A 22,016-nucleotide genomic window follows, 5' to 3' on the forward strand; every position below is an offset into this window, starting at 1 on the left:
GATGGAAAAAATATTTTAAAAGGTGAAAGGCATTGGTGAGTTGGAGTATTGTAAATAAATAAATATATAAATATATATTTAATTTTTATGGCAAATGCAGAAACAAAGCAAATAAGGGACTAAAGACTTGGAACAACAAGCAGCACTAACACACCACCTAACATAAAAAACTAGTCACAATGATTATAACGAAATTTTTCAAGCAAATCCAATAAACTTAAAAGAAATTTTTTCCTTTTAATTTCGACGCAGCCGAAACGCCGACACAGCTACTGGAAGAACTTAACATTAGAAACAAAAACAGCAGCCGCAGCTATTTCCTCAAGAAAAAGCCTTTTCCGGACACTATAATTGCCAAGCAAAAATGCGGCACGCATCAAGGGTATGTTCGCTAGGCCTTTTTGTCTTAGCTTTGGTGACGAGTAGCTCGCCGGCTGAAGCAGCATACGACGCGTGCACAACACCGTGTAAATGTAGCAAACGACTCGCCAAAGCATCGACATTCTATGTCCAAAAGTTTGAAACCAGCGTCCACAACCTTGTAAAGATGCAGAGATACTTCACAAGACTGCTCATAGCGGCGACAGCAGGCAACGTAGCAACTGCACAAACCGCTCTACCGACTCTGGCTGCCGCGGGAAAAGTGATTCAAGAATGCCAGGAAACTGTCACCGACCAGATAGATGCTCTGAAAACAGGTCTACCAACATTAGCCAACGCCTCTTCCAACCTTGCGGCGCTAGCAAGGCGCGGGAGCACAACAACTACACTCAAAATAACAGCGCAGAACACAGCTGGCTACTTCCGAGACACCTCCTTCGCGGACCCACCAATAGCTATCAAATCCGACGACAGCTGCGGACACGAAAAGGAAGACGACGAAACAAACTTTGACGACACCCAGGACGAAAACAAAAATGAAATACTACAACCGAGAGAATACCACACAATAACTGTAACATGCGACAGCGACGGTCGAACAACTGCCACAGTGCGCCGCCGACGGCAGGCACGGGGTTTCTGCAATTTGATCTGACAAGTAAGACAGAACAAGACACCAGCAAAACACCAAGCAGGTGGGGATCTGCAGGCGCCGACAAAGACGTCATAATACAAGGCGAAGTAAATATAACTCAAGGGACCAAAATGGCCCAAGAAGCTCTGAAGGACCTCAAAGCCGCGGCAGCAAACACGTCTTGCGACCGGCAGCTGACTGAGTACGCAACAGTTTCCACGTCGCCTTTGTTCAAACGACAGGCGATCCGCAGTTTGCTTAACAAACCGAACAACGAACAGGATTCCACAAACCCCCCAGACAAGCTAACCGCTCCAATAACGGCGGCTTACGGGGAAGGCGGAAAGGAGTACAAAACAAAATTGTGGGAAGCCATAGAAACCCTTAAACCACCGATAACAAAGAACAAAGAGCGAGCCGAGCTGGACATTAAAGAAAACACACCTCTTGAACAGCTCACTGAAGCCCCGGCATGGCAGATGGACGAAGCTAACTCGAAGGCATCACAAACAACTAAAAATAACAAAAATGCAAACGACTCAAGCAAGTCAAATGCAGCAGACAAAACAGAAGACAAGAAAGACGGAGTTAATAAAGCAACAACTGAATGCGTAGCCACTGAAGAGAAATATTGTGACAAAACAAAGTGTGATTGGGACGCAGAGAAAAAACAGTGCAAAGTTAAGGAGGGAGCGGTTGTTATTCCTGCTGTAATTAAAGTCCCTTTTTTGTTTCTACAATTATTTATAGAGGATTTTCGCTCAAATTTATGAACTTTATAAAATTTATGAAATTGTGCTATTTTGAGACAATTTTCTAATATTAGTCATATTTTAACACTTTCGTAAAACATTTGAAAAATTTGTAAAATAAGAAAAATTAAAATCATTATATTTTGAATAATAGTGCCTATGAATGCAAAGTGGTGGTGTTAGAGGGTTTGAAAATTTAGTAATATTCTAATTTTGTCTATCTTCTTATTTTTAGTAACATTAGTTAGGGTTATAATTGTCAAAATAGTAATAATAATAGGAGAGTGTTGTGAGTGTGAGTATATGCGAATATAATAATAAGAGCAGCAATAATAACAAAAATAATAATAACGATAATGATAGGAGGATGTTGCGAGTGTGTATATACGCGTATTATAATAGGAGTTGTAATGAAAACGTGTACAAATTAAATATATATGTATTTAAGAAAATGGAAAGCGTTTAATTAGAATAATTGTGTGTATTATGGATTTTAAGAGATCGAAAGGAATATGATTAAATTAAATGGAGAAAGACAAAGGAAGAGAAATAGTGTATGGAAGTTGTGACTCTTCAAGCACTAGCATTATTATTAACGCCATCATGCAAGAGGAGGTGTTGGATGAGACAATAAAGAAGAGGCAGTGTCGACTGTACAACAACAATGATGCCCTTACAACTAATATCGAGAAGCATTGCAAGTGGAAGTCGACTAAAAGCATCTTTTCCAATATGCTCTGGGGAAGTTATTGAGAAATGGATTAATTTCGATCGAGACACCATCATGGATATTCTTTTACGTAAAGTGATAATGTAAGCTTATAGTTGACGTAAAATAGTCGAACTTTCGTGTTTTACTAGGATTGGCGACCCCTGTGTAGCCACAATAAAAACATAATATATAACGACAGCACAAAACCTTGTAACAGCATATGAAACTAGCAGAAAGTTCACAAAAAATCAACAGTAAAGGAAAAATAGCACGGGAGAAGTAAATAGAAGTCTGAATCAAGAGTTATATTGCATAACAATATGGTAAAGAAACAGTTATTTTTATAACTTATGAGCTCAGACAAACTGGTAAAGCTATTAAATATAATGAACTTTTTTTAATTGTTTTCTGTGTTGAATAGTGTAAAAATTAAGAAATAAAACTTATATGGAAAACTTATTGGGTTATAAGAAAGATGGTTTATATGAATGCAACTAATTCAATCTTAGAGGGTATAGAAAAGTAGGAAGAATCTATGTCCCCTAAGAATTTCACTCTCACATAGCTTACTACACTGTTAAGTTTGAAAAAAAAAGAAATAAGTTGCAGACGAGCATATAATCAAATATTTCAAATGGAAACGACACTGGCGTTTAAATCCCAAATTGAAGGCATACCTATGAACAAACAACCAACAATCTTTTCTCAATACTCAAAATCCCCATGAGTAAAACGGCGATTGAAACACGAAGAATATGAAGCTGAGTTAGGCACGCAAACAGAAGTCCGAGCGAACAAAGAACTTATGATTATCCGCAGGCAAGCACCAAAAAGAATAAAAATGAAACTTCGTGTCACGCATAAATGGCCATATGCTACCATAAAGATGGTTGTTACACTACATTTTAAACTAAAGGTAATTGTTAGTGTCAATCACTAACTTTCACTTGATAGTCCAGAGGATAGAAATTAAATTTTATACTTTAAAAAATATTCAGAATTCTATGAACAGGCATAAATTTTTTTCAACTCTAAAGAATCTGGGCGGGTGAAACCAAAGAGAAAGAGAAAGTGAGTGAATGAGAAAGCTAAGAAGCAGTCCTACGTCAACAAAAATTACTTTCAAGATACGACCGAGTAGTTAGCGGCTTCTTTCGAATGCTGTTTTCTTTTTACAGAGAATACACAAGGTGTTAAGAAGTGAAACGCAGCAGCAAGCAAGATGAAAACGCCGTGGCAACTCTTGCTCGTAGCAGCCAGTTGCTTATATCGAGCCGACGGCGCAGAGACGGACGGTAAAAACATACCAGACATGAACGCCGTATGTGATCTAATAAGACTGGCTCACGCGGACGTTTCAAAATTACCACAACTAGTTTCTACAGCAGAGCTAACTGATGAGTTGCGGGCCATAAATATTTCGGCGGCCGACCCAGAATGGACTCAACAATTTCCAACAAGCAAGGAAACGGAAGACAAAGAGGCGAAGCCCTGTGGTAACGCGACACCAGCAGACAAATGTAAAACAGCCTGGCTGCAATGGCAAGCTGACTCAATAAAAGCCAGCGAAGAGGGGTACTAAATAGCAAAAAACAAGCCAACTGCCGAGAAGCTTTTAACTGGAGCCGGTGTAGCAACAGCCATAGCAATAACAGGAATAACGGAGGAAGCGCTGGAGGAAATAAGGATCTTTGACTCGGAAAGCAAACCTCAGCTTGACCAGCTGGCAACCAAAGTAAAAGCCGAACTAGCGCAGGCTGCCTACGGCGAAGACACAATAAACTCTAACGAGGCGCAACGGTGCGACATCTCACCAACCACAAATAAACAAACTACGTGTAAACTACCAGCGGTCGGAGCAGCTCTATGCGTTACGGCAGCATGTATTTGTACCAAAGGCGGCACAAACAGCCAGGACATGTGCGGACGGCAAAGCACGGGGACGCAAGCGCTCTGGAACAGCGGAAAACTAAGTACAGCATACCAACCGATCGGACAAGCCTGTCTGAAAAAAGCACCAGAGCCAATAACAGTAGAAGCTATAGCCAGCGCACTGGCCCATTTCAAAGCGAGGCTGCATTTCGTAGAAAGCGGTGGAACATCAATGCTTGCTCTCGGTACAATAACCAGCGCAAATAGCTGCGCGGTAAAGGCGAGCGAAGCATGCGCTGACTTTACACTAGACTCAAATCACAAATCAGACACACAACACACAGAGAACAAGTGGCGCAAACGCCTGGAAATAACAATGGAACTCTTAACAAAGGGAAAAGAAGCCGCCATGAGCCAAGACAACCTAGTGACCAACCTCAAGGCCAAAAAAACGAGAGTCCTTCTTATTCTAAAGCAACTCAAAGATGCTCGGCTGCCAGTGCTGACGGCAGCAGCAGAAAACAAAGCAGACAACAAGGGACCCGAAACAGCGGCCGATAAAGAACAACAAGAATCCGAAAAAAGACTGCAATGCCAAAGAAAAACAAACAGATTGCAAACCACCATGCACATGGAATGGCGAAGAAAAAGATGAGAAGAAAAAGTGCACATTGAGTGAGGATGCCAAAAAGGAAGTACAACAGGCAGCAGAAAAAGCAAACCAAGAAGCTGGAAGGAAAGATGACAAAACCGAGGAGAAGTGTGCAAAACACGGAACCAATAAGGAGACTTTCCTAGCTGACAAGACAGGAGACAAACAAAATTGTGCATTTAGGAAGGGTAAAGAGGGTGAAGATGACAAAGAAACTGAAAAGTGCCGAAATGGCAGCACTCTCGTCAATAAGCAATTGGCTCTGAGTATGGATGCTGTTTTTTGTGAGTTTGATAGTATTCTGAATACTGACCAATTTAAATATTTTTGATCAATTTTATAAAATTTATGAAATTTTATATTTTTGAGAGAATTGCTAAATTTTCCATTATTTAATATACATTAAAACTTTGGTTAAAACTATTAAAATCAGTTAAAGTTCCAACAATTAGGTGTGATATTGGATTTTTTGTGTTAAGTACGATGGTGATAAGGTATGAAAAATGAGTTCAATTCTAGTTTTGTTTATTCTGCTTGCTTTATGTATATTAGGTTGGTTTGTAATAGTAATATTAATAGTAAAATTAACGATAATAGTAGGAGTGTGTTATGAGTGTACATATACTAATATTATAATAGGAGTGGTAATAATAATAATGATAATGATAATAATATATAATAGGAGTGTGTTCTGGGTGTGCATATACTAATATTGGTAAGAAGAATAGTAATAATAATAATGATAATAATGATAATGATAGAAGATTGTTGTGAGTGTGTATATGCTAATAGTATAGTAAGAACAGTAATGATAATAATGATGATGATAATGATTAAAAAATTGAAGTATTAGAAGTTTATAACTTTATTAATATAAGAATATAATGAAAAAATAAGCGCAAAAAAAATAAACTCACATACAACATTAAAAAGGACGACTGATTACTATATTTGAAAAGGAAGAAAAATAATACTAAACGACACAGAAAGAGATAGACAGAGCGAGAATGATATGAATTATGCGCAATGTCACACACAAACATGGCGGTTGGAATCATCGTACACTGGATGATGAAGGATCTTGGGGACAATTAAGGAAGGGTAGTGCATTTCGAGTGTCAAATAAAGTCTTTACCTAATTTCTAGTAGTAAAGCGCATAAAAAATCATATATGTTGATGTTTTTCATTTATATACAAAGTGGAGCGTTTTGTAATTGAAAAAGGAAACTTGTTGAAGATCAAAATTTAGATTGTGGCATAATCTCCTATCCTAACATCTTTATAATCTCAAAATTCTTCTCTTACAATCCTTCCAAATTTTAATTGTAAATCAGTAATGATATTTGGTATCTAGAGAACTTTAATCTTACTGCTGCTATTACATTTAGTGTGTTTAAGTTCAATTTTTCTACAAGAAGCTGAGATAAATGACACAATAAATATAACACAAAATGATTCTAGCAAACTAAGAGTGTTTGTAGTTGTCTTTCAAAATCATGCAACTCAAGGATGGTGTAGCCTCATATTGAGTGGTAAACTCAACAATGTTGAAATTATTACAATTGAAATAGGAGATTTGTACAGCCATGTTAAGAGATCTAGATGGATTATGGAATTTTTAGAGAAACAGAATGCAAGTGATGAGGATGTTGTAATTCATTTGGACGGATCGGATATTATTGTTAGTGACGAAGAAAAATATGAAAAGGCTGTGAAATATTTTATGCAGAATACTGCTGAAAATGAAGCGAGGTTTAGTGAAGAGGATATTGACAAAGATAATCAAATTTCTCCTATTATATTCATGACAACATCCGAGTGTTATGGTCCTTAGTTGGATTTGCTTATGAACTCAGATCACAAGGAGCATGTGCAGAGATGTTATTGGTTTTTTAATGTGGGCTACCGAAAAGAGGAGGGTAAAAAATTATCTCATTTACTGAAATCGCCTCCTAGTGGAAAACCCTATCTTAGCGGTGGTGGCTTGATAGCCAGAGTTTGGGCAGTTAAAAGGTTTGAATATGCGTTTGAAGAGTTACTAAAGGGAAGTGAGGAGTGGTGGTCAGAGCAAAGTATCTACAAAACCTTGTTATTTTGGAGTGCAAGTCAAGAAGAGGCTGTTGGACAGAAATTAGGTTTGAAGAGAGAAGTGATTAGATTGGAATATGAGGAGAGATTCTTTTCTATTTCCAATAGCGAGGTGATTGGAGAGACCCCATTCATTCATTCATTTTCCTGGTCAGAAAATTGCATGGGGGGAGAAAGCAAGACTGATTGTGAAAAATCTTACTTGGTATAAAAGGTTAAACGGCAGACAATTTAATTCGAAGGATATGGGGAAAGTAGAAACTTATGTAGTAGGTGGAAAGAATTGGGATTACATTTTGATTATGAAAGTATTTGTGGTAATGAGTTTAAAGAAAGAGATTAGTGTAAACTGAAAAAGCTGTAAAACCAAGGTGTCGGACACACTTGCCGAAGCCGGAGGGTAGTGACTATCAGTTTGAAAAAAGGTGCCGGTGATTCTTAGCAGAGAGAATACAAAAATAGCATCTAGCATAACAAGGACTTTTCAAAAGCCACGACCTCAAAGTATCTCTACCTTTTGGTCATAGCCAAAGGCGACAGTAAAAACAGCCCGGTTAAAAAACAGCGAGAGGAAATTAACACTTTCTATCACAACGAAATATCCCTGCACATCTCTACAGTGAGAAAGGACACAATCAACAGTCACAAAGCTGTTAAAAGACAACTTTAAGTTAACAGAGCTCAAACGGTGGAAACATCTTCAAGAACCCTAACTAGTTCAGCCCCTCAAAGAGCACTAGAAGGCCATGATGACGGTATTCATATCACCAAAGAAAATAGCAATAATAGCGGCAGTCTTATGCAGCAACATAAACCTTGCAGACGCAAAAGCCGACGCCGGAGTCAATGCAGCGACTTTCCACGCCCTTTGCTCAGCATTACAGCTCTGCGATGGCCAAATAACAGTGCAGCCATCAATTGTCGCAAAGCCTAAACCACCCACAGAAATATACAACCTCAACATGACCTTAGCAGATGAAAGCTGGCAGAAAACTCTATATAAGGCGGGGAAGGATAGCGAGCCACCCACAGCGGCAGATCAACCGGCGAACCTCAACGAAGAATGGAAAAAAATGGTCGACGTGGACAACTGCCGCTATAGCTGCCAACAGCAAAGGTGAGGCAGACAAAATAAAAAAAGAGCACGGACTAGACACAACAGCAGCCAGTCAGATACGAGAAATTAGTGTTGAAATCAGCCAAATCGCAGATGCAGCATTCGACGTCTACTCAGCGGCGGCAAACAGCGAAGGAACCAAAAGCGACGAGGACATAATAAAGGAGCTGAGAACTGCGCTAACAGGTGACGGCAAAACGGGGAGCGAACCCGTTGATAGCCCAAAGGCGTTCAGCACAACAGCCCAGACCTACGAGCAAGCATATGAAACCGGAACACCAGCAGCAACGAAAACAGCGCTCGGCGCCCTATTTTGCCTTTGCGTGGTGCCAAACACACAAAGCAACAAACCGTGTATAGCAGAGTACACACATCCAACCTGGTCGCCCAGCAACGAACCACAGGCTACAACTTACAGCAAACTACGCAAAATGTGCCAACAAAGGAAAAGCACTACTATAACAGTGGCAAAGGTGACAGCAGCAGCAGAAGCCATCGACAGTAAAATGGTGGGCAAAACAAGCGCCGCTATGCTAGGCGAACCGGTGGCCACTTGCGACGGATCAGATACCGGAGCTTGCATAAAATACACCGGCGCAGCAGCCACGGACGTCGTTGACTTCGACAAAATACTGTGGTTAAAAAATGAAAACGGTAGCGCAATGGCTACAACAGAGAGAGCAACGAAACGCAGCTAACAAGCTAGCAACGGAAGAACTCTAACGGCTAAAGAGACTAGTGTCTAAGATAGCAACTCACGCAACCCGCCGACCCAAGGCAACCCAAGCACACGTCCCACCTAGCACAACAAACACAGCTAACTCCTAGCCGCAACAAGAAACAGACTGCCCAACGATAACAAACCCAGATGAATGTAAACCAGACGCGGGCTGCAAATATAACTCTACAACTAACAAATGCGAAGAAGATCCTAAAAGCCATGTTGCAAAAACAAACCAAGAGGCAGCAAAGATCGACGGGGGTGTAAAATGCTCTGATTATGACACGAAAGACAAATGTGAAGCAGTCAACAAGGATGGCAAAAAGCATTGATTCAGGTTTTTGTATATAAGAAATTGGTTAGGATGGCTGTTTCTTTTGTAAGCTTGCTGTTTTACATTTTCTATAAATTCATGGTTTTTTAAGGATTCTTCCTTAATTTTTAAAACTAGGGGAATTTCAATGGTGACGCCGAACACCTAATCATGGTGCCAGGGTCTATTACTACGTCCAAGAGGAAGCCAAATACAAGCATTATACACGATCCAACAGAATTGGAGCGGGAAACAGGCTTTCGGCTACCAGAAAAGGAGCAAGCAGAAGCATCGGCACTCTGGGGTGAAGAAATATATTATACTGCTCCTCTGCACGTGCGAGCGTTCCTCGATTGGGATACATAGGCTTATCATACTTCTTAGAGGAGATTTGGTACCGAATCTCTGTCCCATAATTCGTGGATCCCAATGAAATGCTTGGGATATCTCACAGGCGAAGTGGATCGCTTTAGAGAAGAAACTCCACCACAATATATTAGTCTTCTGTCTGGTGCAGGACGCACATTTGGCAGCAGAAGAGTGCCGCATATGAAAAATAAGTCTATACCAACAAATATGGATTAAACGTTCTCCCCATGTCGGTGGTGTATCGATTTTTTGTCAACGAGGGCGTGGAAGTCATCCAAGGTCTCAAAGAGGAGAAAATTCCGGAAAGAGTCTCGGAAACACTGATGTTTTCAGCTGATCTAATGTTAACTATAAAATCAGCTTACTTCCCACAGAAGAAAAATATCACTACCTCCACGCTTGAGAGCCTCGCTAGCTCAAATGGAACACTAGTAATCTTTTTTAATTTTCTTCGTGCCTCCGTGAGAGTTTCCCCCCACTGGCGCGACCATCAGCCATCACCGTAGAGCCCTGAGATGCTATCTGTCCGGCGACTGTGGCAGAGTCTCCCTTTTTTATTCAGCCTAACACACTCTCTATAATTTTTGTTGTAGTTCCGCAGTTGAACGGAATACAGCAGATGGGGCGACAAGCCCCCCCACCCCGGACTCTCCAAAAGATGTCAATTAGCAATCCTTTTGTTTTGATTTTTGTTATTCGTTTATTAATCTCTCCCCCTCTTTCTGTTTCTGTTGCTTGTTGACTGCATACCCCCTCTGTCTCTGAGGGTGTCTGGACTATTCCTGCGTCCGGTGCTTTTCCTGCTAGCTCCACACTCGGCAATAAGGGGGGAAGTTGCAGAAGGGAGAGTGGGTTGTATGACTGTTACCTTAGGTGAGGACTTCACCTGTGGCCGGCTCCGTTCAACCGCAATGAGAAACTGCGCCAGCATTTTAGTGAAACATACATCCTCCACACACACACACACACACACCCTCTACCGCAAACCCGACACGTAACTTCTTCATACCGTGCATCTTCTTTCGATGGAGGGTGAGGCCAGTTTTGCTAGCACACTGCCTTCCGCATGTCGGGCACACCAACATGGATGTGTTTGTATGCGGGGAATCAGTGGCACACAATTTTGTGCTTTTGCTGCATTTAAGCTCGACTCCCTCACCTTTGTGGAAAGCCTTACAGTGTCGGATGAGGGAGTCCCTGCAACTGAGCACTTTTTGGCACACACCACACTGCACCTCGCCTTCCACCAGGACGTCAACGTTTCCCTCACGGGCACGCTTACGAGGGAATTGCACCAACACCACGGTACCGTCTTCCGTCATTATGCTCTTATGTTTGAATTTCTTGTGCAGTGACAGAGAAGAGCGTGTACCGAAGCTCGCCTCGCACAGGTCACATTGAAACGGCAGCTTCCGTGTATCCTGAGAGGCTGGCGCTGCTGGGGCTGTACCATCTCCTTGCACTGAGTCCTCGTTTTCTCGCCACCTTTTCACGCGGCAACTACCGCTGCCTATGCCATGTATTGTTCTAAGGTGGTGTAATAGTCGGCCTGGCACTGCGAATTTGGAGGCACAGATGGTACAATGAAGCACCTGCGGTCTCATCGGGACTCGTGTGCTCGATGGTAGAGAAACGATCGCCACCACTGAAGGGGGCTCCGGGGGGATATCCACTATAGGTGTTGCATCGCCGTATTTGATCCTCCGGGGGGCATCAGCTCGCACAAAGCCATGTTTGTTTACCATGTGCGTTACAGCACTCTAGCGGCATTGGTATGTGGCATCACATTCCGTACATTTGGTCGGTTCGGAGGTTCTCTGAAGAGTGCGTGTCGCAACAGTTGGGGCCGTTTGTATTTTTGGTCCTATCGCTGCATGTTGCGGGTTGCACAATCGGCACTGTGGAGGCACACTCGGGTTGATCTTTCGCAATATCCATCCATAGTGCCTTGAAGACCCAACCCGAAAGCGTGCCAGTGCCGTTTCTTCTTCCCTCGTCAGTTCTTCTTTATGTTTTGTTGGAAAGTGGTTGCCCGTGATACCAAACCTATGAGTGTTCTCATGGACTTCTTCCGACCTAAGCACTCGCCTCGCATAAGCAATGATGTCGGGGATCCATGTGTCTCGCAACTGTGGTAAATCTGCGGCCTTTTTCGCCATGTCATCGCAAACCTCATTCCGTTTCACGCCACAATGGCCAAACGCAAATTGCAGTCGTATACGCACCTTCCTTCTCTGAACTTGAAGCAGAAGCCTCCACAGTCGTCTTAGAATTGGGTCCGTTACGGCTAGGGGGCCTGTTCTGCAATGCTGTTAACATTGAAAGCGAGTCAGAGAAGATGGACAACCTGCTCGGTGTGCTTCTGTATGCCAGAAGCCATTTCAGCAGCCGTTACAGTCCTATCTCTTATGTTACGCATTCCGCTCTGTAACTGCATGAAAGTTCCCCTGCTCCGGTCTTGGATGCACATATCAGCGTGTTGTTTCTATAGAGCAGGGCAGCTGCTCCGGACTTTTCACCGAGGGACACGGATCCATCAGTCCACAGTTCGTAATGCTCTCGCCGCGGTGGCTCCTTCCCCCTCCGTGCAAAATGCCGTTCAATCCACTTTTCGGAAGCCTCCCTTTTGACATCGTCAGGGTCATCAGCGCACACAGGCTTCATCTGCGTGTGAAATATCGGTCGGCAGCTGTGGCGGAGCGTCGATGTCTCTAGTGGGTGCTCTCGTGGCTCAATGCGGAGGTGGGGGTAGGACCGCATGATACGGGAATGTAGGGCTCTGACTGGGTGTTTGCTGTGGTATACTTCTTCAGCACTGCGCCGCAAACATCCGCCTCGTGACTCACACATCAGCATGAATTTCATGCTGCGCACAAGAGTGGTCGTCTTGAGTGGCAGGAGGTTTGCTTCCAGCAGAGAGTCCTCTTTGCGCGTCCCATGCGGTATGCCAGCTATGATACAACTGGCTTTGTGTTGTGCTGATGCAAGGAGGTCGCGACTTCGTTCCGAAGCGTCCCAGTACCATACCTCAATGCCATACATGGTGTGTGCCTGTACGAGTGCTAGATAAAAAGCTCTCAGCACTTGTCGTCTTGGCCCCCATGTAGAAGCTGAGATGGCTGCTATCTGCAGTAGTCTGAAGTCCATCTTGCGTCTTGTCTCGGCCGCATGTGTTGCCATCCCCTGCAGACACTGGAATGTTACTCCTAGAAGCTTCGGTGTCCTGTCAGCTCCTATTCTTTCGCCGTCCAGTTGTAGTGTAAGGGGGTTGCGCTCTATACACCCGAAGAGTGTGCACTTTGTTTTCGCTACGTTGACAGACATGAAGTACTCTTTTGACCACTGTAACACCACGTTTAGGCCGCATTGTAGTGTGTGGTTGATGACATCCCTCTCTGTGTGCCTCGCAAGTAGCGTTAGGTCGTCTGCAAAGAATCCGTGCTGCAGTAACGGCACTTCTGCAAGGCGCTGGTTCAACGAGTTCATGACAATAATGAACATGATTGGGCCAAGGACAGTTCCTTGTGGCACTCCTCGCTCAAATGTTCTGCTGCTGGAAAGCTTCTCCTTGAATCTCACTCTGCCAGTTCGGTTACTCAGAAATGATACGCACCACTTCACAATGTGGGGTGATACCTTCATTCTGTGCATTTCCCTCGGAATTTTGTCGTGGTCTACTGTATCAAATGCCTTCTCGTAGTCGACGAATACAGCACCCGTACGAGATTGGTGCGTGGGACGGCAGAGGGCAGCGCGGACGTGCAGGAGTTGTTCGAGCGTTGAGCATCCGGGGCGAAAGCCTGATTGCTGCGGCGTCAGCTGGGACTCAACAGTGTCTCTAAGTCTCGCGGCAATTATGCGCTCCATGACTTTGCAGAGACAGCTCGTGAGCGTCACTGGCCTGTAAGAATCGAGGTCCTCCGCCTTTTTCCGGCCTTCAGGATGGGGATGATAACACCAGTCTTCCATGCAGGCGGCACGACTCCCGTTCGTAGGCTCTCATTGAATAGCCTCAGAACAACATTAAGCGCTGTTCTTCCGAGATGTTGTAGTGCCTCGTTGTATAAGCAATCAGGTCCGGCTGCGGATCCACTCGGTAGCAGTTTGATCGATCTCCGTAGTTCAGCCATCGTGATGGGACTGAACTCACTCGCTATCGTCTTTATGGGTGCCGGTGGGTGTGAATCGGGGTGCCTTCTTGCGCGGGACGAGTACAGTTTACTGAACCTCTCAGCTTGACGGTAGTCCGTGATGGACGCGTTATCTACAAGTACAGCCGGTGTGGTTAGTGGTCGTGGCGCATATACTTTCTTGACAATGTGCCAACTGCAGCGGTCTGACACAGCAAGTCTGGAGCATAGCGTGCTCCATCTCTTCTTTGTGGTACTGTCCAGGATCTGCTTACGCGTGGCTACCAACTTTTCCCTTCGGTGGGAGGGTCCGCATCCAGCGATCTATTCATCTAGTTTCGCGAGCGCAGGTGTCCAATGTGGTGGCGTTGCTCTGCAGCCAGGGGGGACGGAGACCTTCGTCGCAATGCGGATGGCGGAGCTCAATTTCTGTTCCAGGGTGTTGACGTTCTTCTCTCTACCAATTTTTCTGCAGAGCTCGTCAACCTTGAGACGGAAATTCCTCCAGTCAGCTTTTAGCCATGCGTACATGGGCTTTCGAAGCCGCGGGCAACTCAGTGCATCTGTGTCGTCTCCAACGATAACGTCGAAAAATATGTGATGGTGATCGCTATCGGGAGAATACAGCGATCTCCACGTGTACACTGTACAATTCCTTGACAGTGTCACATCAGGGGTGGACTCCCCGTGGTGGCGCGCGTACCTGGTGCACTCACCAGTGTTACATACCAGAAGCTGGTTGTCAATGCACCACTGTGTGAGGATTTCACCCTTGGTATTTGGTGGGCTCGCGCGATCCCATGCCAACGCGTGTGCGTTAGCGTCTGCACCGATGAGCTGGGCACCGTCAGTCGTCAGAAGCGTATATAGATCATTTTCCGTGAAGGTGTGTTTTGGTGGGATGTATGCCGACGTGACAGTCAGCGCCGTTCCACGTGCAAGGTGAATTGTTGCATGCACTTGTTCAATGCGACCAACAACGGCCATACCTGTCTCGACTGTTGGGTCCTCCCTCACTAGTATTGATACACCACCTCCTTTGCAGTTACGAGCTATTCCGTGATGTTGGTAGCCAGCAACGCTAAAGCAAGCCGCCTCTCCAGGCGTCATCCTTGTCTCGCTCAACAGACAAAAGGCGATCCGCTCATCAACAAGGGTTTTGTGGAGTGCTAATCTCTTTCCTTGAGATAGCCCGGCGCAGTTCCACTGCATCCCGCGCAACGACGGGCCGGGATTCTCTTCCACATCACCGGACAGCAGCATCTTAGTGCGGATGATACTACTGATGGCACGTGCCCAGGGACCGACAAATGAAAAACAGTGTCCCAGCAAGACGCTGCTGATCCCTATGCTGTATGATGCCGTAGCCGGAGCAAAGCAGTGTTCCCCATGAAAGGAACGCTGCTGGCTCTTGGCTTCCCCCGATGATACGGGGTACTGGACCCTGGCACCACGTTGAGGTGGCCGGCATCGCCAGGGGAAACACAAGCAACCAGATCACACCAAAGAACAAAAGCCGACACAGCTTAACGACATAATCAACGTCAACATGACGATTTCCTGAAGCTCACAGCAGACCCTGGTGGACAAAATAAAAGAAAAATGCGACTTCGCTAAATTCAAGCAAGAGGCCGGCGCCTCTTTCAGAGATAACAACTGGGAGGAAGAGTCAGCGCACTGGAAAGATGCCAAAAGCTCGTGGAACGTAGCGAATCCCCTCACGGTACACGCTTTGCTGCTACATAGCTTGAGGAGCATCGTCAACAACAGCGCCAACGAAGCTCTGAAAAAGTTCAAAGAGACGCAAGCGACCGGACTCGACGCAAACACCAACATAATAGAGCAGATTAACGAAGCTCGAACAAAAGCGGCGTGCGCGAGCGACGGTATGTACGATCCCGCAGCCAAGACATGCAAAGCATCACAGGGCAATACAATCACAAAAACGGCAGAATGCACACCGGACAAAGCTGGAACGAGCATCGGCCGCGACCTGATCTGCCTGTGAGCTTCGACTAACGGAGCGGAATGTACCGGCACACACTTCACGCAGGATCAGATCAGCGGCGGCAACATCGTAGCAACTGCGTGGGAAAAAACGGCTGCGAAGTGCCCAAAAGCAAACACAGATCTGCCTTTAGACGTGACAATAGACATCGTGCTAGCAGCTGTCGCAGCGCAAATCGGTGTAAACCAAAACAGCGCAGCAACAGCGCATACGCTCACGGGTGGAACTAATTCAACGAGTTGCGGCAACGCCGGCAGCAACTGCATAGACTATTCAGTACACTACACCGACAGCAAAAAAGGTTTCTACAGCATCCCATGGGTCGCTCAACTGACAGAGGCACACAATCTTTACAAAACGTACAAGGAATTTGTTGTCAACAACAAGCGGCTGAAAGCAGAGTTAAAGCAACTAAAAACAACGATATCATCGGAACTACTCCGACAGCCTCAACAATTCTCCGGCAATTCAAACACGCCAACAGGAGAATCCAGCGGAACTAGGGGTGACGACAAGTCGCCGGTAGAATGCGGAAAGATAACAACGCCAGATAATTGCAAACCCGATATGGGATGTAAATATAACGAAACACCTAACAAATGCGAAGAAGATTCTAAAAGCCATGTTGTTCAAGCGAACCAAGAAACTGGAAAGACAGATGGGGGTGTAAAATGCTCAGAATATGAAATGAAAGATAAATGTGAGGCTGTCAACAGGGATGACAAAAAGAATTGTAAATGGAGAAGAGGGAAAAGAGGACGAAGATGACAAGGATAGGGAAAAGTGCCGAAATGGAAGTTTTCTCATCAATAAGAAAATAGCTCTGATGGCTGCTGCTTTTGTGAGTTTGTTGTTATGACAATTTTTAAAAGGATTTTTGCCCAATTTTATAAAATCTGTTATTTGTGATAATTTGACATATTTCTTAATATATGATATATTCTAATACTCTTTGATGAAAATCTAAAAATCAGTAGAACTCTTTAAAAATACGTATGAAACTTTTTTACGGGTGTAACTTAGTACGGTGATAAGGCATGTTAATGATTTCTTTTTCAATGTATATCCATTTTGGTTTTTTATAGATATTAGTGATAGCCATATTGTAACGGTAAGTATAATAATAATGATAATAATGATAGGAGGGTGTATTGAGTGTGTATATACTAATTCTAATATTATAATAAATTGCTGTATAATATTGTGCATTTGCACGGCTGAGAATGGTATGTCTTGGTAAGGATTTCCTCGTTCACTCACTCAGCATACCACCAAATCGTGCTCTTATGTGGTGCACAAACTTGTAATTTCTCTCTCAGAAAGAGACTTGTGAATAACATAAAGTAGTCACATTGTTGAAACACGGGTAAACACACGTATGAAAAATGCATATATTCATATATTTAACACATTTTGCGGTCTTATATCGTTTTTAATATCATAGATTGCCTATACTATCCAGAGATACAGCAATTCTCTTTCTAAACGGTTATTTACACGATGCATTTGGAACCTTCTTCAGTGTCAGCACACATATTATTTCCTGCGTCTTTGTAGAACTCAAGGATGGTCACCTTATTTTATTCATATTTTAATTCACATATCGGAGGAACACACATTCAACTAACCGCATGTCCATTAATTCTACCTACAGATAATATTTTCAAAAGAAATCACATGGAGATATATTTCTTTTTACAGAATCATTTAATAACGCATGCCGAAAAGAATGTATACAGTTAAAACAATTCTTGCTCAATAAGCAACACGATATGGATATTGTGTCCTGAATCGAGAAATAAACCCATAACATTACATTTTTACTTTTTGTCAGTTTATATGTGAACCAGCACCTCGCCATTCCCTCTTTTTAAATTAGATTTTCTAAAATTATTTCATAAATTATGAGAGAAGAAGAAAAACAATCTAGATTACCACACAGACTCTCTCTCTCGTTCACACTATTATCAATTGTTTGATTTATTTAGAAGTGAATTATTGTTATTATTGATATTGTTTTTATTACTATAAAACATATATTGGTTCCTTTTTACACGCAAAGAGTGCGTCCTAAGATTTTTCCTCTGTAAATAGCACCTTCTCAAAAACTAACAACTTTATATCCCTTAAATTTCTCACCATCTTTATCTTTATCGTTATCTCACACATACCTACCACTCTAATTTTCCCCCTTTCAGCTTAATTTCAAACATTGGTATTTCCTGTTTCTTTATTTTCTTAACATTTAGACATTACCTTTTTTTGCCTGCATTAATGTCAATAAGGGATAGTGTTACAAAATTATTAGGGGAAAAAAGATAAAGTGAGGAAAACAACCATCACGCGTGATCACTCGGCAACATCAGCGAGAACGCGCCCACCGCGGCTGCGCACGAACTCCATGCGACGGGGCACAAGCACTGCGATCTCTTTACCAAAACGGAAAAAGACAGCAACAGCGAGAAGTCCCGTGCCCATACCAATCAAACTACCAGCAACTATATCAGCGAAGTGATGGCGGTTGTCACGTGTTCGTGAGATGGCGCAAGCACATGCAAGGTAAATTGGAGAAAGGCCCACAAGTGTTCGCCACACGGATGCTCCACTGAACGCGTGTAAAACCGAGAGGAAGTATAGGGCCATCGGTGTGCAGACGGAGAAAGCGCAACTACTGTGCCCTGAAGGAAATGAAAGCCGACCATCCCTTGCTTTTGCAATGTCACAGAGATCTTTTGGATCTGTTCCTTCCGTAACGTTAGCCTTTTTCAATCTATCAAGAAAATCGGGACGGAGTCGGCCGGCATAAACCTTCAATATTTCCACCAAACAAACGGCCAAAATAATAGAAAATCCGTGCGCCAGAACCCAGTAATTGGTGGCTTCAAGACATGTCATAAGTCTTTTCGGTTCATTCTCTCTGTTCATTTCGGGTGATTCGTCGGGGTATCTTCCAGCCTTAGCAGAATGTGCGCCTTCAGACCTCTTCCCTTCTGGCTCCAACATCTCTACCCGCGTAGTGGCTCCGTCTATGAGTTGATCAGTTTCTTTCACATCCAAGTACCACTCACCCTTCCGAGCCAAACGCGCACGCAAGGCTTCGAACAGCAGATAAAGTCCAATAGGTATAAATTCCATGGAAAACAGTGTTCCTGAGGGGAATGTGGACTTCCCCTTTTTATGACTTATGTCCGTGTCATTCCATGAAAATGTTCGGCAAGGTGGCCGGACAGTCCTCATTCCATACACAACAGCCAGTGCAAATGTCACAAGTAGAATGTAGTCCAGCGCATGAAATACCTTTATGTAGTACACAAATTTTGCGAACCCTGTCTTACCATCATCGGCCATCTTTTGACGCCTTGTAGTGCTCAATTAAGTAACGACGCTGTAAAACAGTTATCAAACAGCGGAAAAATAATTATAATGGTACAAAGAATGCATGAACATATTCAAATTCAAAATATAAGATTGCAACCCCTGCATGCAATACGCTTTAACTCAATATTCCGAAGCTTTTTATTGCTCTTTGTGGGATTGTCACTGGAAAGGTGTACTGTACGTATGCACTTGATGATAATTCTATAAATCACATCATAGAATAAATAGTCAAGCAGCATATAAATAAAACAGTGTTAAATCTAATTACAAGGCGTTTTTGAATACCTCCCGTGCATTTTCCATACTTCATAAGATCTGTAATGCATGTGTGTGAAGATATTATATACATACATGCACTCCTATGCTCCCGATATGTCCAGGGACTGTGTAAATGAGGAAGAGGTATTCGCTGTTCCAGACTTCCTCCACAAGCACAGAAACCATATAATTCGCGATCACTTGTCCCTCCTATACAACACTATCTCCTTACATCATCATTGTCATGGAGAAGAATGTTGCGCACACGGACATGCGCAACAGTTCTTTTCCACAACTAAAATACCAAAATCCTATAAAAACAGCGAGTATCCACTCATCGATACTCACAGCAGCAGAGTCACACTACTAATTCCAACTATAAATCTGTATAGTGGAGGAAGGGGCTGTCGTACAATGAACCAAGTATCCTTAGCCCTCTTCAGCTGTCTGAACATAAACTCGGTTTTTGTGCAGCCTATCCGCATAGTGGGAAGAAAATGGTTTCCGCTTCAAGCGTGCTCTGAAACACCATCTTTTCAATTATGCCAAGAACCTTACACCTTTGTTTCAGGGTGTAGTTGGATACTTCTTTACTATACCACTGATTAGTTTTACATTGAAAAAGAGTCTCTTAACTACTACCTTCTTTCCTGTAGCAGTCTCTCATCCAGACACTCTGCACAGGTACTATACTCTAACGGAGAAGCATGAACCGTCAATTTGAGAGTTGCTAAAATCCTTTAATGGAAAAACGTACTCTATTTGATCAGCCATTTCCATTTAACTGTTGTGCTTAAATGTGGAAACCTGGCGCAGCGGTACGTACTTCACAGCGAGAAAAGCGTCCACATATTTGTGTTTAAGAGGAGAGAACGTAGCATGTACAGTTCAGATGCTAAACGCAAAGATACTTTAGCTCGATTTTGTTTAGCAGCAATAACATCAAAAATAAAAACAACGGATAAGCAAAAAGAGAAAAGAATCTCCACGTGCAGCCTGTTAAACAGGTATTTACAGCCATCAAGAGGAAAACATTTCACCACAAATTTCAACTTTCAGCACCGCTAATAACCTCTCTAAAACAACCTCTGAAGATCAAAGATCGTGAACACAAATGATTACCTTAATATTGTGTTGAATGACAAAAGAAAATTGTTTTCGTAAATGATGATACGTGCCACGCACCACCTACTTAAACACTTGTAATCCCCATAGTAGCTTCTAGCTTAATGATAGCGTACAACATAAAGAAATTCAATACATCCTTCTCCAAACATATATATATATATGTATGTGCGTGTTAATTTCCTTTAAACTTCACTCCCCTCACTTCCTTATATACTAAACTTCCATACCTTATCTAACCCACCATATGTTAAGTGTTACATCACTACGAATTTTCACTGTCCCAACAGTATTTCTTTCACGCTGTTCATGAATCTATAAGGTGTCGCCCATCATATAGGGTAAACTATTTTTAACCTTTTAATTCTATTTTCTTACTTTGTACTATGTGTGCATAGGTTATTATATGATGTATATGAAAATTGGTAAAAAGAAGCAACAGTTATATTCAATTCCGAGAACACCTCATGGTGTAAATATAAGTTTTTTAAACTAATGATACCATTCGTTACGACACAAATATCCCCTCGAATATTACAACAATTTTATTTATAACTTTAAATTCTTAATAAATAAATAATTATATTATCGACAGTATTTCGTGATTATTCTTTGACTAATTCTTTTGGTCCACCCATGACGTTACCGTCATACAACAATTTATTAAAAATAACATAAAATGCTTAATAAAAAAAAGAAAATATTACCCTTATTTTTTTGAGGACTCGCGGTACCTTGTTTTACCAGGTTTTGAAAATCTTCATTATCATTCGCATATTCATCATCGGCATCAGCACCATGTTTGTCATCTATTCCTTCTTCGTGTGTATTCTCACTACTCAATATCGTTTTTCGTTTTTTTGCGGTTCTTTTTCTCTTTTTGTGTCGCCTTTTTTTTTCAACTTCAAGTTCTCTAGTCATATTCTCTTCTTCATTCCTGCTCTCTTCTGGTTCGTCGTCCTCGTTAACTTCCACTGCTTCTCCTTCAGTTGAAAGAATGTCAAGAGGACGAGTGGTGATAATGCACTTCCCTTTCGCAGGATCCCAGCTCTTGTACCTATTATTATTTTTTACCCTTCGCTCCACCTTTTTTAGCGACTCGTTTGTGCATTGGGTGACCGGAACCTTAGGTAATTCAACTTTGTCATCAATGGTGCACTCTGGATTCACTCCCAAATAAATCCAGTCATCCAAATCTTGTTCCAGCAATATGTGCTTCTCGTAAGACTTCCACTCGTTTGAATAGGACACAAAAATATCCCCCTTTTCGTCGATACCACAACTCATTACTTTCCAAATCGGCAACTTATTCCCCCTATGGCAAAACATCTGCATACCCCTGTCATCTGCAAACGCGGAGCACAACCGTTTGGGTGTCCCGAGGTCATCGTAAAACAAGTGCTTAATTTTATCCCATTCCTCTTTATCCGCAGAGGACCCGAGAAGGCCGAGAATGATCGCCAGTACTATGGTTTTCATATTGATCTCCTACTGACAAACACAGA

General features: G+C 42.8%; 4 protein-coding genes and 1 pseudogene across 4 annotated transcripts, besides 1 other annotated feature; 3 read left to right on the forward strand and 2 right to left on the reverse strand.

Moving 5' to 3' along the window:
- Positions 1–364: 364 nt before the first annotated feature.
- TbgDal_VIII20 (variant surface glycoprotein (VSG)) lies at positions 365–1,788 on the forward strand (the record flags this gene model as incomplete). Its single annotated transcript, XM_011777026.1, has 2 exons — positions 365–898; positions 922–1,788. The coding sequence occupies 2 exons, from the start codon at positions 365–367 to the stop codon at positions 1,786–1,788; spliced, it is 1,401 nt and encodes a 466-aa protein (XP_011775328.1).
- A 1,913-nt stretch (positions 1,789–3,701) lies between these two features.
- TbgDal_VIII30 lies at positions 3,702–5,006 on the forward strand (annotated as a pseudogene).
- Positions 3,702–5,006: a sequence feature.
- A 3,061-nt stretch (positions 5,007–8,067) lies between these two features.
- On the forward strand, positions 8,068–8,907 carry TbgDal_VIII40 (variant surface glycoprotein (VSG); the record flags this gene model as incomplete). Its single annotated transcript, XM_011777027.1, has 1 exon — positions 8,068–8,907. One exon carries the CDS (start codon positions 8,068–8,070, stop codon positions 8,905–8,907), a length of 840 nt encoding a protein of 279 aa, XP_011775329.1.
- Positions 8,908–18,099: 9,192 nt separating this feature from the next.
- TbgDal_VIII70 (phosphatidic acid phosphatase protein, putative) lies at positions 18,100–19,098 on the reverse strand (the record flags this gene model as incomplete). The annotated part of the gene is made up of 1 exon (XM_011777028.1): positions 18,100–19,098. The coding sequence occupies one exon, from the start codon at positions 19,096–19,098 to the stop codon at positions 18,100–18,102; it is 999 nt and encodes a 332-aa protein (XP_011775330.1).
- A 2,076-nt stretch (positions 19,099–21,174) lies between these two features.
- On the reverse strand, positions 21,175–21,990 carry TbgDal_VIII80 (T. brucei spp.-specific protein; the record flags this gene model as incomplete). The annotated part of the gene is made up of 1 exon (XM_011777029.1): positions 21,175–21,990. One exon carries the CDS (start codon positions 21,988–21,990, stop codon positions 21,175–21,177), a length of 816 nt encoding a protein of 271 aa, XP_011775331.1.
- Positions 21,991–22,016: the final 26 nt, after the last annotated feature.

Source organism: Trypanosoma brucei, chromosome 8 (assembly GCF_000210295.1).
Source record: "Trypanosoma brucei gambiense DAL972 chromosome 8, complete sequence".
Classification (NCBI taxonomy): domain Eukaryota; phylum Euglenozoa; class Kinetoplastea; order Trypanosomatida; family Trypanosomatidae; genus Trypanosoma; species Trypanosoma brucei.